Here is a 12,975-nt window from a genome sequence, read left to right on the forward strand (position 1 = left end):
ATAAGATATCGTGGAAGGAAAGGAAAAGTGAATGTTACAGAGACTTTAATCTGTTTGAAGGGGGGATTAGGTTAGGTCATCACCCGCAGGGTGTGCAGTTCTAAGGTCATTAGAAATAAGAAATTGCATGCCTTGCACTAGATGACCTAACATATCATCTAGTGCAATCTATAGGTATTTTCTCTGTAACAGAAGAAATGAACCAACTGTTGTTGCTGCGTAGCTTCCCCATATTAAAAATTAATGTTGAGGCTTTAATTCAAAATAATAGCCTACCGCAGCCTTAAATTGGTCTTTTGCCTTAGCAAACTGAACTGTAGCACATCTGCAATCTAATGCCCCAGAATGTACTGCCCAGTTTTTTCACTGCTGTTTCAACTGTATCATTTCTTAGGACTCAGATCAGAAATGTGAACCATGTTTCATAAGTAAGTGTGACTGTTGCCTATCAGTTCATCTCAGTTAGCTCAGCACATTAATTTTTGTGTGGTATTTGATGAGAGGTAGGAGTCTAAACATGGCATTGTTTTATCTGTCTCTTAGAGAAGGAAGGGTAAACTATTCAAAACATTTTGGTAAAAAACAGAAGGGTACAAATGATGGAAAATAAATATGTCAGGGGAAGAAGACTGTGGCCCTTTGGCACTAGCTGAAAAGACTGTGTTATGTCTACATTACTGGTAGCCAAAACATCCATTTTATTTGAAGAATTTATAAGCCAAAAGTAAGATAAGGTAGACACTCAAATGTGCCAGTGATGATTTGGGTAAAAAATATTTAATGATTGCAAGCAAGTGAAGGTTTCTTCTAGTGGTACTTAGACTTAATAATCTCAGGAGAAAAAGGGTAGAAAAGCTAGAAGGTACTAAGGTTAGTTGGGGGAAAGTCTTCTTAATGTACAAATTGATTGTGCATACCCATTTTTTGCCACGGGTGTTTAAGAGAGCTGACAACACATTCCAAATCTCACAAGTTCAGTGTTCCTCTAAACACAGCTCTCCTACTGTACGTCCCTGAATGTTTCCTGAATTTATGTTGGCTTCTATTCAAGAGAGCAGCCATCCTCTAGGTTGTCTTGTATCAGATGGGTCAGGCTTTCAGCTGCCTGTAGAGGAAAATGAAGGGAAAGTTTACTGTTAATTTAAGTCTGTTCTTTTTACTCTCTTGCATTCTGGCTGTCAGTCAGATCTTCTCTATCAGTCTTACAGCCATATAATAGATTCAAATATACATGTCCATATGACTGTCAATATAATTCTTCTGTCCCTGTCCCTCTGGAAGATAAAGGCCTACCTGACTGCAGTTCTGAGACTCTGGTGCCAATCATTAATATCTTGCTGGTCAGTGGACATCAACAATAGTGTCTTGTGTGGGAAGGAAAGCTGAAAGACAAATGGAAGAGACTCAGTCCCGCATGTTGATTTCTGCCATTTTTTTTTTTTTTCACAGATATTAGAAACGTTTTGCATTGGCACACAGGCTGGAAAGAACAGAGCACAGCTAGACTTCTAGCTACAGATGTCAGCTTGCTTTGATTTAGCAGTGTTTGGAAGTCAGCAGTGCCAATCTGTATCTACTGGTCTTTCAGTTTTCTCTATTATTTCAAGCTGCCTCTAGAGGTCCTTCCAGTACCATTAACTACAAACACACGATTTAACAAAGAATTCATTTTTATAGCTTACACTCAAACAATGAGTCAACAAAGCCTCCCAGGTGCTGCAGTCTAGAAAAGCCCGAATTTAAAACCCTCACCTAAGGCATTACTCCCAGTCAGAGCCCCCTGCAGTTCTCAAAGAGTTATAGGCAAAGCAATACCCATTCCACCCTATTTCTGCATTCTCTATTTTTCAGGCTTCTCTCTGAACTAATTCCACAGTCACTGTAATGCTGCATATTGCTTGTCATGAGGCTGTGGGGCGCATGACACAAGCATATGCTCAGTTGAGGTCACATCAGAGTGTGATCAGACTCTCCTCAGCTGACCTATGTGGAACAAGCAGGGCTTGATGAAGGGGAAAAGACAGCCTGCCCAAAAGAGAAGAGCTGCCCTAACTCAGACCAGTTCTTTGCATTTACCATTGTCCCCACTTACACCTCAGCCATGCTGCTGCTGAGGCAGTTAGAGACTTGATTTGCAATCTGACCCACTGATACTTCTGCCGGGCAGAGGCAGGAAGACTTACACTGAGGAGCCCTCCCTCACTCTGAGTGTGGCCAAATACTTTATCCACGACACACTGGTTAAGGGGATAGACAGCTGTGCAGGCAAATTTATTGGAGTTCAGCAGATGCAGTGGGTGGCAGGGCTTTGTTGAAATAAAGATATCAGAAAAAAGGAAGAACATCCTGCGCTTCAATTCTTCGCCCTTCGAGGGCACAACCAAAAGCCAGCCTTCACGGATATACCAGCGCCCTAGCATTCAAGAAAAAAATAAAGACAGTTGTCAGACAATCATTGGCACAAGAAAGGATTTACCATTACAAAAAAGAATACCGTGAGCTACTCTGGTAAATTACCAGGCTCTGTACCTATCCCAGCCACTAGAAGGCACGAGTGTGTCAACATGTCTTAATTCAGATTCCACGAGCTGTCTTAAACTGGGTTACTCAATTGTTTGTCATTAACAACAAAACAGAAGTCAGCCTGAAGTTTGAATATTTATTATATTTCTCCTGGGGTTTTTTTCTGCTTATGTGTGCTGATAAAAAATATTTCACAGGTCATCTAAATAAATACAAACCTCTACTAGTTAACAAATTACAGAATGGAGATTGCTGCTGTAATGAAAGACAGCAAAGGGAGACAAAAATGAGATGCTAAAAAGGGCTTCAGTAGGCAACTTTATTAGACTACAGATAGGGTCACAAAATGAACAGCAATAATAAAGTAGAGAAATCAGCAGGAAAAAAAAAATAATTGAAAGACTTAACTATAGGCAATAATTAAAAAAAAAAAAAACCACATACACAAAATGGAATAATTAAAGCTCTGCTTCTAAACAGCATTATTGTAGACAATAGCCATTAACTCTTAGTGAAAACACGTGCCAGAAAGAAGATTATTTATAACAATCCAAAGCCTTAATATGATACCACCACCTGTCTTGGTCTGGGAAACAGCTGCCAGAGAATTTCAGCCACTGTTTTTTGTGCTATTGCTGTGCAAGCTGTGCTTGCATTCTTTTAGAGAACAGCACTGTGTCAAGTATGGATGGTGTGTCTTAGCATACTACACTTAGAAAACAGAGACAAGTGAACTGCTGCTTAGCTCAGTCTACAGAAATGGTGTCTCCTATCAGAACAGGAAACTGAAGAACAGAATGGAAAGGTGCAGGCATCAGTTCAAGTTTAAAAAACAAATGGAAAGAAGGTGTTGGTGTGGGGCTGGGCATCATTTCCCTCATGCTATGCTGTGATCAGGTTCAATAACATATAGACTGAGCTGGACTGTGTGGGAATGAATAGTGATGCATTTTCAGTATTCCATGTTGGCATGTGGAAATTCTTGTGAAGTCTAGGGAAACTCCCCTACGGAAGCTAGAGATGACAAGAACAGCATTTTATGTCAAGGAGACAGTTCTAGCTGAGATGGTGTTTGCTCTACATATGAAAAGCAGCAAGAAAAGCAGGGTCTCGTTGCATTGTGAGCAATATTGGTATTGTCAGAGACAACACCAGTATGAGAAACTTAACTCCAAAACCACTTTTCCTTGAATCTACAAACATTACATTTTCTGACCTCTTTCTCCCTACTAATAGGATGCAATCCTTAGAAATCTGTGAAGCTAGCTAGTTGCTGGACAAACAATGTTGTCGAGTTTGCAAAGAACCAGTAATACTCTGCAGCTGCTGACTTTTTTGTTTATCACATCTAACAAGACCTATTTTACTGCTGCTAATGGAAAGCATTATAATCATAATTCTCTGTCCAAGTCAACGGAAAGTTATCTCTAGACTCGCAAAATTTGTCCTAATACAGATCTCAAAATATGAGGAACAAAAAAAAAAAAAAGAAAAAAAAAAAAAAGTGGGCCTTGGCTTTCAAATGATAGCCACTTCTGGTCCAGCTACTCTAGTTTTTTTGCTTTCCTTTTTTTTTTTTTTGCCTTCCACTTACAGTCATCTTATTAACTCTGTTACTTAAGATAGCTTTTTTTGCCTTTTTTCACATGCACTATCCCAATGAGTCCAAGCACCTCCACCTATGCTCAAATGTTTAGTAACACAGCATACCTGCACTAGCTCCATTTCAGCCACCATCACCAAAAGGATTGTGAGTAGAATAGGAAAGAGAAATGTAAATTGATCTGCATATTGACTGCACATACTGGAGAATAACTTGTGATTAGCAAATTATTTTTTCTACTTTCACCCCATAACCCCTACGTACAAAGAAAAAAAAAGTACCATCACAGTTACAGATGTGTGGGGGTGCATCTTAGAGACCTTTAACTTTCCAACTGCTGCAGTGTTTCTAGATGACCTCTGCAACAGCAAATTTTAGTGAAGGTGTGTAGGTATGGATGAAGCCCCCAGTGGTCAGCTCATATTTGTCCAAACTGGACATATTTCTCACAATGTTCCATGTGTACCTTGGAGCATGTTCTGGGCATGGAGAGCCACTGGCCAAACAACAGATCCCAAAAAATCTTGTCATCCAACTAGATGATCTTACATGCCAGTGACTGTGATTTTATATATCTCAGCTACCAGTACAAATACTCTGATTTCTGACAGAATTTAACCTTGCAGCTAAAAGATGTTTTCATGTATAACGTGTGAGCAGAAGCTTATGAATTTTTCCTCCAAAATAATTCAGTTTCTTTCTCTCGTTGCCACCCAGGACTTATATTCCAGACCTCCTTGGGTTTCTGTGAACTAAGTTTCTGAATGCATGTCACCAGCTCCTTTTATCTGAATGTCAGACATCTAATATGCTGCTTATCTTTACTTAAAAATTAAAAAGGTGCCTAAATTTCTAATTACATTATTTTACTACCTATGAAATTCAGGTCAGAAAGGGAAATCTGACTGACATGAGTAGAGTCAGAGATGAAGGCAAGCCTACTCCCAGTTGTCTCAGCTTGGCAGAAGGAAAACAGAGCCATCTGTAGGACCTACCTGGAGTCAACACCTGGATCTTCTGTCCTTTGAGGAGTTTCTGAACCCTGTGCAGCTGCAGTGAGTTCTCTCTCTTACGAACAATGTCCTGAACCCACTGAGATACCTCAGAAACAGATTTCACAGCCCCTGAAATTATAGCAGCATATTTTCAGGTTATCACAAATGAGTATGTATACTATCTTGCTGTGAAAACATAAGGTGAAATTAGGAAGCAAATGTTTTAAACCAAGTATCAATAACAAATTTATTCCCTAATTTCAGAAAGAGATTACACTAGAAGCCATCAGAAGACTCCTTCCAGACAACATTTTTGTGATTCTGGAAAATATTTATTTGCCAGTGAAATACTATGCAAATGGATTTAGAAGCAAGAACAAGAAACAAATGCCCCACTGTAGATGACGCTGGCTGCAGGAAGATGTGACATTAATTATCCTAGAAAACTGAGGTATGTGACAAATAGAACAGATATTTTTCCAATTTAACCCCTACACCAGTTTCCCAGTAGGACAGTCTACATTGCAATTCCCTATTCTTTCTCAGGAAGAGTTGTCAATCAAAATGGTGATGGAAAACAGTAATACACGGGAAACCCAAACAAGATTTTTCTTCTTGGGGAAACAGACAAAAAACTGGACTGAAAATGTTAGCAAGGAAGCTAACACTGATAAAAATGCTAGTATTTATTGGGGAAATCAAAGCAGCAGTGTTTACAGATGGTATCATACTTGCAAGTTCCTGGTACTCAGCACTGCCTGGGTTGGTGTTCTCCAGCAGGTCTCTGAGGAAATGCTTGTACCTAAGATAGAAGAAGTTTTATTGCACAGTACCAGGAACAGAAATATCACCTTTATTATCAAAATCATTAACAGTGTGCCATCAGCACACAGAGTACACACCTCTAAATCTAGCCATGCAGCTTTGGGTCATATTTCATTGTTCACACTCATTTTATCTTCAGATGTATCAGTTATATTACCCTACATTTTTTATACATTTCCAAGCCTCTGGAACTTCCTGGGGAGCTGGTAAGAACAACTTCACTTACTATTTCATCAGGAACTGAGACAACTTCAAGATTCATAAGAATGCCTTCAATTACAGACATTTCGCTTTGAACAACTGTTTTTTTGTTTCTTTTTTATTTATGAATGGAAGCATTGATGCCATATGTTCCCTGTCTACAACGAAAATAAAGGTATTCCTGTCCAGTCTTAGCTAAAAAGAATCAAATCTCCGCAACTAGCTTCTCCCAATAAAATCAAATTATTTTCAGTCTGAAATGACAGAACAAATACAATATTGAACAGATTCATGAAATGGTAGAAGTCATCTCACCTGCAGTATATGTAACTGAAAAGTGAATATGAAAGAGCTGATTAATGAAAAAGATAGTCCTTCTGTTAAAAAGGCATAATTTCTCCAAGAAATATACTGTTGTCTTACAAATTCAAAGGAATGACCCAAAGAATTACAGTAAAAAAGAATGCTTACATTTACTAAGTAGATTAAAAAAGTTGTATAACGCTACCTCAAAGACTGTGGTATGCTTAACCCTTTATTTTCAAATGAACAAGGCTCTGATCTCTTAAATGTACTGTAGTAAGGATAAGGCCATGGCTAAAGAGCAGTTACTTGTCCTACAGCAGCTGCGGCCAGGATCCCAGAGCCTCACCTAGGTTCTGTATTACCCTCACACCCTTCTCCAAAACAGGCAGCCACTGAGTGCATGCAGCACTCTCCTCATGCAGTCAGCCTGCCCCTTCAAAGGATGCCTCAAGGAGAGGGCAGCAATCCAGATGGGATCTGTCTGTCTCAGACAACTGTGGCAGGCACCAAAAGAAAAGCAAATACAAAGAAAATATGGTCCTGATAACCAGAGAGAGGAGGAAAGCACCCCTGACTTCATCTCATCTCTCTCCAAGAACAACCATTTACAAGAAGGGAGTCATGCTCCAGATCAGCAACCTGCACAAAAGCAGAGCACAGCAATCTCTAGCTAGGAGCAGCACTTCTGTGGTGTTTCAGACAGCTTGCTTTTGTTGAGGGCCTAACTTCAGCCACCAAGATGACTCTGATTCTACCTGAGAGCTAAATAAAGGTCTTAGGAGCCAGGACTAAACAAAGCAATCTCTCTACTTAAGTCACCATCCAGATACACTGATTCTGTTTACAGGTACATCTTGAAGACCATTTCACTGCAGTCTACATGCTCCAATTTGGAGACATATAATATTACTATTAGCAAGACAGTATATGTGTATGTTTACTTTCTCATACTAACACCTTGAGGACTCAGAACTTCTTACTTACTGGTGCAACCTCTGCAGAGGCAAAGGAAGCAAATCCTCTAGCTTCCTCCCTTGAAACTGAGGTCGAGTTTCTTGGAGCTTCTTAAAACGTTGGAATGATTTATTTTTCCTCAATTGTTCCTGCATGCAGCAGAGAAGGTACATTGTTTTGTGACTACAAAAGAAATACGCATGCTAGTTTGCACCAGCACTTAGAAAACAGAACTTCAGAACTAAATGCAAGCATCAGCAGCTTATTTTGTGGCCATGGACAAGCCATTTCCTTTCTTCTGACCACCATCTCCCAGTGAGTAGTTTAAATTATAACCCTTTTTCATACATGCACAGCAGTGCTAAGCTAGCATTCTGGTTCCAGCAGAGACACAGTTAACCTTTTCTTTATAGCATTTGGTATGATGCTGTATTTTGTCTATGTTGATAACACACTGATGTTTAGCTGTTGCTGAGCAGTGCTGCACAGAGCCAAGGACGTTTCAACTTCTTGTACAGTCCTGCCAGCAAAGGGACTGAGAAGGGACAGAACTGGCTGACTTAAGCAGGGCATAGGAATATTCCAATTCCATACCACAAGGAAACATGTAAAAAAAGTATAAAACTGAAGGGTGTTGGCTGTGGGGCAGGACCAGCTGGGCACTGGTAGTGAGCAACTGTGAGCAACTGTGCTCACTACCAGTGCATCCTTTGTTTTGTGTGTGTATAAATATATACATAAACACACACATAAACATAAATACAAAATTTTACTAGCACTCATGGGTTGAGATAAAAACTACAAGTATTTTGAGTTTGTTTCTTTCCTGATTCTCTCCGCCACCACTCTAGGAGGGGAAGAGTGAGCAATGGACAGGTGCTGAGTCTGCTGTGGGGTTAAACCACAAATTAGTATTACCACCTGTGGCTTTTTGCCATTCATTTCAAGACAAAGCAATGCAGCCCCTCATTCCTATCACGTCAAGACAACTACCCAAAATCAAAAGTATGAATATGTGCGAGCAAGCAGAAAAGAACAGAAATCCTAGTACATTCTGCAGCTAGCAATAAACACTGACAAGAACTGGAGGTCAGGTGGTTTAAATTTCCGATACAGCTTTCAGGACTTAGAAATAAAAACACATTTTTCTGAAATATCTCAGAAGACAGACTATATGTGGAAAGGTAAGGAGGAATTTTCCTTTACTGCAGAAAAAAAAAATGGGGAGGAAAAAGGAAATCCCACCACTAGGATACACCTAGTGGCAGTGGAGGAGATTGAGAGACCTGATAATTGGCTGGAAAAAGACCACTGTCCTCTAATGTTTACACTAAACACTCTCCAGGCTTGCAAGCCAAGGAGTGGAAGTGAAAACATTACTCTGTTAGAGAAAGCTCAGTATGTGCATACACACAGACACTAAAACACCTGAAACATACTTAAAAAAAACTGAAGTTCTAAATAAAGAGAACAGTTTTTACCACTCTATTATGACAGAAGGACAGGAAACAGCCCAGAAAAAGGAAGAAAACCAACCATTCAAGAATCAGAAGCAAAAGCAAAATAATGCTTCAAAGAATGGAGAGGTGGGAAAAGACAACAGGAAGAGTAAAGGAGATACATACCATCAAAGTTTTATTTGCCTGTTCGAAATTCTCAGCATAATGACCGTAGAGCTCCAATTTCTGACAGAAATTTTCCAATCCTAGTCCTAAATTGCCTCTCTCCAGGTGAAGCGACAGAACTCTGTGGACAAGGAGGAAAGATAATTAGGCAAGAGTACATTTCTGATACCACTTCCCCAGCTCCTTCTGGTTCACTCCTATGCTTACTTTCATTTGCCAGCCTCCATCTCACATTCAATTTCTACCAGAACGTATGCTGGGTGGTCATAGAACAATCTGCAGAAGATAACCCTTAAAAATACTACAGAGTAGACTTACTGGGTTTAAACTATCCAGAAAACAACCATAGAACAGAAGGGACCTTAAAGATCACCTAGTTCCAGGTGTCTCCCCCACCTCTCTGGACAGCCTGTTCCAGTGCTCCATCACGCTCACAGTAAAGCTTTTTCCCATTAGAGTTTGTTCACTTACTGGCTGGCAGAATATATGGATTCCAGGGGTCCAAATATGGTTTCCATTACAGCAGGTTTCAGTGTCCCTTTGGCCTTTAAAATTGTCACAAAGAACTAAACAGAAAGAATTAAAAATTACAGGTAATTCAAAGATCATTCTTAGCACTGAGCGGGGGCAAGAAGTTGCAGCCTGCAAACTCAAGCTCAGAAGGTATCGTGAGCACCTATGTAAAATATCTATCGTTATACATAAGTATTTTTGGCGACTTTGACCATAGCTGTAAACACGTGACTGAGTCTATTTCAGTATTCCGAGATGCATCTGTTTTTAACCACCTACTTTTTAATCTCTCTCTGTGTCCTCTATGCCCCCATGTTTTATACGTTTCAAGCACCTGAAACCAAGTCCCCTGTACAATCAAAACTTATGGCTGGATATGGACCAAAGCCAAAAGACCAAAAGCACAAGCTATCAGATGCATAACAGGAGGTAAACGACAGAAGAAAAAAAAATAGCTTTCAGGCTCAGCAACATAAAGACTGATTTGTCACATGTTGTATAGATGCACCTAATTCATGTTCTGTGACCTCGTGATGCCAGAAAGAAACGTGCTTCTTGAGGGTAGCCATGTATCAGAAGGGCCCGAATACACACCGTTACCACCAAATCCAGCTGCTCGAGGTATCTGTGCTCTGTTACCAGCAGCTCCTTGGCTGTGCGGCTGCGCTTTCTCTCCCAGCGAGCCCTCTGCTCTTCCACTGTGTTTGCTCCAGCCATCGGTGGAAGGGGTGAGTAGCTCATGGTAGCCTCAGGGCTGATAAACAGAAAGGGAACCACTTCTGAGAGCCAGGTGAGATGGACACACAACAAATGCACATCACGGGCCGAAGGGTACAATTCTAAGATACAAATTCTACAGTTTCTGTGGAAGACAGGAAGTCAGTTAACAGTAACATTCAATAACAGCTTCCTCAGCTTCCTTCTGCGTTCTTACTTGTGAAGCCTTCCATCAACCAGAGGAAAGGTGACAGTAAGGCCAGACTGAAAGCAAGAGAAGCAGTACATTACATGCATCCGTAAGCAAAACTTAAGCAAGCAATCCCACCTACTTTCCTAGCCCACTACTGTTGCTTCCTGTGCTTTAGGCCATCCTTCATGCAGAATTCTCACTCAAGTCACAGACACAATAAACACAGACACCTCACCTGCAGGTTGAAGAGGTACAGCATAGAGACATAGAAAACAGGTGAGGAGAGAGATTGTTTTTTCCCCATGGAGGATCTGCTAGAAGTGAGTGTTCTGCACTGCTATTTTCTAGCAGGGGTTTGTCATTTCAGAGGTGAGAGCCTGAGAAACCGACATGAACCATCGTGTGCACTTATTAACAGGCTTCACTGCTGCTCTTCTTCAAGAGCATCATGTTTTTCTAATACAGAAAAACACTCTCACCAACCTCTCCCAGAGAAAGAAGCGCGTGCCACACAGCATTCGTTACATCAAGCTTTCTTTTGATGAAAAGGAAGAGCGGCTTGTTGCATGCTTGCCATGATGTAAAGTCTGTGGTTTCAGGGGAAGCTTGCCACTCCGTCTTGAGCTACCCATAAAAACGTTCTGGTTCACAAACATTCAAGCTATGCTAGCACAGAAATCTATGTTGTTGCAGAGAAAGGCATTTGTCAGTATAAAAACTATTGAACAGTGTTTGTGTAACTAATGACTTCAAGATGCTCTGCTAATCTTTCCAGTGACGCTTCTGAATTCACTAGTTCTAACATCCTCCCAAAAAAAATCTCATTGTTATCTTACTCTTGCTATTCCTCTTGATATCTCGGTATTCCTCTGAAGTCTTAACAGCCTAACAGGATGGTTTCAAGAGCAATAGTCCTTGCACACTGCCCCCGAGAAGGGTAAAACTTTCGAGTGCTTGCACTCCATGCATACTATTCCCTTATGGTCGCATCCTGACCAGATAGAAACCAGGGTCATGGCAACCCCCACTGCCGGTACGAGCCGGGGGATGTAGGGACAGAGCACAGCCCTGCCGGAAAGGACCTGGGGGTCCAGACAGCCGGCCGGATCCTGGGCTGCATCCTGGGCAGCGCGGCCAGCAGGGCGAGGGAGGGGATCCTGCCCCTCTGCTCTGCGCTGTGACACCTCACCTGGAGCACTGCGTCCACAGCTGGAGTGCTCAGCACAGGAGAGACGGGGGCCTGTTGGAGAGCGTCCGGAGGAGGGCCACACAAATGGTCAGGGATGGAGCAGCTCCCTGCGAGGACGGGCTGAGAGAGCTGGGCTGTGCAGCCTGGAGAATGGAAGGCTGGGGGACACCTGAGGGCAGCCTGTCTGTGTCCAATGGGGGGCTGTAAGGAAGACGGGGACAGACTCTTCATCAGTATCTGTGGTGGTAGGACAAGGAGAAATGGCTTCAAACTGAAAGAGGGGAGATTTATTGAATATAAGGAAGAATTTTTTTACAGTCAGGGTGATGAGGCACTGAAACAGGCTTCCCACAGAGGCAGTGGATGCCCCTGGAGACACCCAAGGTTGGAGTGAAGGGGCTCTGAGCACCTGATGGAGCCGTGGGCATCCCTGTTCACTGCAGGGGAGTTGGACCAGGTGACGTTCAAGGGTCTCTTCCAACCCAAATGATTCTGTGATTCTGTGAAACCTGCATGGTTTTCTTTGTTTTTTTTTCAAACTTCCCCAGAGAGTTTGGGGAGTCCTGGAAGACCAACCTGCAATTAGGACTACTTGTAAGGCCACCAATTTGGTGCACACTGCAGAGACTCACTAGATTGCTTGCAATGGGCTCCCTACGCAGCGAGCAGGAGATGATGCACACATGCTGTGCATGCTGTCCCTTGTCAGGCTCCTCCAGACTCCCTTCAGAGCTGCTTCTTATCTGGACTGTCTCTCCCCGAGTGCCTATCAAGCCCTATGTTACCAGCTCAGGCTACCCAGGACCTCATCCAACCCGACCTTGAGCATCGCCAGGATGGGGCACCACAGCTCTGGGCAGCAGTGCCATGGCCTGAACCCATCACACACCCAGCAGGTAAGCATCCATCACACACACCTCCGCAGGAGCCCTGCTCCAGCTCCCTGCTTCCTGAAGAGGCCCCAGCGTGTCCGCACGGATTCTCCTTATCATCCCCTTCTTTCTGCCCGCCGCCCCGCACCGTGCCCCGGTTTGCTGCTGCTGCCCCGACCCCCGGGCTGTCCTGGCGCCATGTTGACGCTCCCAGGGCGGCTACGCGCGACCCTCAGCCGGGCAGGGCAATGCAGGGCAGGGCGGGGAGCGTAGCACCGCACTTAACCTAACCTAACCTAACCGCACCGCACCGCACCGCACCGCACCGCACCGCACCGCACCGCACCGCACCGCCGCCCCTCGGCGCTCCCCTCCTCCCTGGCACCGCCGCCCGTTACCTGCTCCGGCCCCGCGGCCGCCGCTCCGCGTTCAAACCGAGCTCCGCCCCGACGGGCGGTC

General features: G+C 43.0%; 1 protein-coding gene across 3 annotated transcripts; it reads right to left on the reverse strand.

Moving 5' to 3' along the window:
- Positions 1–66: 66 nt before the first annotated feature.
- ARHGEF39 (Rho guanine nucleotide exchange factor 39) lies at positions 67–12,940 on the reverse strand. Of its 3 annotated transcripts, XM_090131085.1 has the most exons (12): positions 12,848–12,908; positions 12,562–12,812; positions 11,645–11,845; positions 10,140–10,299; positions 9,504–9,598; positions 9,033–9,153; positions 7,438–7,556; positions 5,853–5,923; positions 5,122–5,250; positions 2,184–2,413; positions 1,294–1,382; positions 628–1,105 (listed from the first exon to the last, which is right to left on the reverse strand). In XM_090131085.1, exons 4-12 carry the CDS (start codon positions 10,284–10,286, stop codon positions 1,090–1,092), a joined length of 1,017 nt encoding a protein of 338 aa, XP_089987211.1. In that variant the 5' UTR covers positions 10,287–10,299; positions 11,645–11,845; positions 12,562–12,812; positions 12,848–12,908; the 3' UTR covers positions 628–1,089. The 3 variants fall into 3 exon arrangements, with proteins under 3 accessions (XP_089987212.1, XP_089987211.1, XP_089987210.1); XM_090131084.1 differs by having other exon boundaries at positions 12,562–12,884; XM_090131086.1 differs by lacking the exons at positions 11,645–11,845; positions 12,562–12,812; positions 12,848–12,908 and adding an exon at positions 12,915–12,940 and having other exon boundaries at positions 67–1,105.
- Positions 12,941–12,975: the final 35 nt, after the last annotated feature.

Source organism: Phasianus colchicus, chromosome Z (genome assembly GCF_987193195.1).
Source record: "Phasianus colchicus chromosome Z, bPhaCol1.hap1.1, whole genome shotgun sequence".
Classification (NCBI taxonomy): Eukaryota; Metazoa; Chordata; class Aves; order Galliformes; family Phasianidae; genus Phasianus; species Phasianus colchicus.